General features: G+C 44.6%; 1 protein-coding gene across 1 annotated transcript in view; it reads right to left on the reverse strand.

Annotated features, from left to right (window-relative positions):
• SPON1 (spondin 1) overlaps window positions 1-2378 on the reverse strand; it is a 195920-nt gene that overhangs the window by 4852 nt on the left and 188690 nt on the right. Inside the window, exon 14 of the mRNA XM_031553354.1 lies at window positions 2065-2229. Within this exon, the coding sequence (XP_031409214.1) occupies window positions 2065-2229 (165 nt within the window). The remainder of the gene's footprint in view (window positions 1-2064; window positions 2230-2378) is intronic.

Below are 2378 nucleotides of genomic sequence, written 5' to 3' on the forward strand. Positions count from 1 at the left end.
GTGAAGGGCCCGGAGCATCTCCCCTATGAAGAAAGGCTGAGTGAACCGGGTCTGTTCAGCCTTGAGAAAAGAAGACTGAGAGGAGACCTGATCCAGGTCTATAAATATCTAAGGTGTGGGGGGCAGAGTGGTGAGGCCAGACTGTTTTCAGCAGTGTGTGGAGACAGGATAAGGGGAAACGGCCAGAAATTGCAGCATAGGAAGTTCTGCACAGATGTGCGCAAGTACTTCTTTAGGTGAGGTGATGGAGCACTGGAACAGGCCGCCCAGGGAGGTCGTGGAGTCTCCTTCTCTGGAGATATTCAAAACCCGCCTGGACAATGACTTGTGTGACCTGGTGTAGGGTACCTGCATTGGCAGGGGGTTGGACTCAATGATCTCTGGAGATCCCTTCCAACCCCTATGATTCTGTGAAAGGCTGCTAGTATGTGGACTTATGCTAGTAAGTCTGTGCCTTAGAAGTTTTCATCTTTTCAGTACTCCCTAAAGCTCACACCCTACTAAATGATAACCAAAATGATAATTCACAGTATTTAATAAAAGCTGAATTAGCAAATTGCAATAGAAAAGCCTTCTCTAGCCAATACTTTTTGTGAAAAATAAGCAAGTTAGATGTAGAGCCTCAGAAACCAGCTGGCAACATGGCACTAAAAGCAAACAGATCTTGTTCACTTTGCAAAGCCTTAGGCTATTGCTCTTAACAAAGACAGCAAAGCAATCAGAAGTATGCACTACCCAAGAAGAGCGAGGTTTTAGTCGAGTAAGATCTAAAACTAAAATGCTGCTGCCTCCGCACCATGCGCTGGCCTACGTGACATTCCTGGATTGCAAAGGGATGTAGATTATTAGTAATAAGGGTAAAGTACAGGTCAGAGCTGTATCAAAGACGGAGCCTTTTTCTTGCTTGTTTTGTGGACCAAAAGAATCTCGTGAGTGATGCTAAACTTTTATTTCCTTCCTTCCTCACAAAGGCACATTCTGCATTTGAGTACGAAATAGGACATACTTAAAATTCATTCTGACTTGTTTGCTATTGGGAAGTACACAAAGTGTAGCCTGAAGTTATGGTATTATGTTAAATATGGAATAACCATATACCTAAAGCAGTATTGCTCATCACCATAAGACTAAGTAAGGCAAGACGAGGACATAATCATAATCTAGCTCTCAATAGCCAAAAGTACACAACAAGAAATAAAGTAAAATGCTCCTGTGGGTGGATTTAGGAGTAATACAGATGGAGAGCAAGAATCAGAGCAAGAGAGTTCAAGGAGGCAATGACTGCTCTTACCAACTGCTGACCCACCCTCTACGGAAACTGAAAGCAGTTTATACAGCATTCCAGGTTTCAGAGTGCATTCCCACAACTAGACGTAGTATTCCAGATGTGGCCTCACCAGGGCAGAGTAGGGGAGCATGATCACCTCCCTCACCTGCTGGCCACACTCTTTTTAATACATCTCAGGATGCCGCTGACTTTCTCGGCCACAAGGGCACGCTGCTAGCTCAATGGCCAGCCTGTAGTACACCAGGATGCCGAAGTCCTTCTCTGCAGAGCGCCTCTCCAACATGTCAGCCCCTAGTCTGTGCTGATGCATGCAGTTATTCCTATCCAAGTGCAGGACTCTACACTTGCTCTTGTTAAACCTGCTCAACTATCCAGTCCGTCCAGGTCTCACTGAGTGGCAGCACAGCCTTCTTGAGTCAAACACTCCTCCCAGATTTGTATCATCAGCAAACTTGCTGTGATTGGACTCTATCCCGTAATCCACGTAAGCAATGAAGATATTGAACAAGACCTGACCCAGCACCAACCCCCGGAGAACACCACTACCTACAGGCCTCCAAGTACGCTGTGCCGCTGATCACAACTCTCAGAGCTCTGCCAGTCACCCAGTTCTCAATCAGCCTTCACTGTCCACTCATCTATCTTGTACTCTCTAGGCTTCGTTATAAGGAATATTAAGTAAGTTACAATATTAAAATAAAAATGTGAAACAATATTACAAATAGCAATGGACTTTTGACCCGAGACTACCACACATAAAAGGTTTCCGAACTTACGGCATTCAGGTAACATGCATTTCTCTGCTTGCTCCAGTTCCTCATTGCAATCTCCAAGCTCAGCCGCAGATTTCAGCATCCTTTGCCGGGTTCGCATTCCCTTCCCACACGTTACGCTGCAGTCGCTCCATTCAGACCATGGGGATAGAAGGCAGGGAATAGTATCTAATATGAATATAAAAAGGCAGTGAGTACTTGTTATACGTAATCTACAAAAGTATGCATTTTGAAAATAACACAGATGGAAAACGTACTTTTATCTGCCTTCCACCACCTATACAGAATGATACTTTTACAGAAGCTCAGAGGATAAA

This window comes from Meleagris gallopavo, chromosome 5, assembly GCF_000146605.3.
Source record: "Meleagris gallopavo isolate NT-WF06-2002-E0010 breed Aviagen turkey brand Nicholas breeding stock chromosome 5, Turkey_5.1, whole genome shotgun sequence".
Classification (NCBI taxonomy): domain Eukaryota; kingdom Metazoa; phylum Chordata; class Aves; order Galliformes; family Phasianidae; genus Meleagris; species Meleagris gallopavo.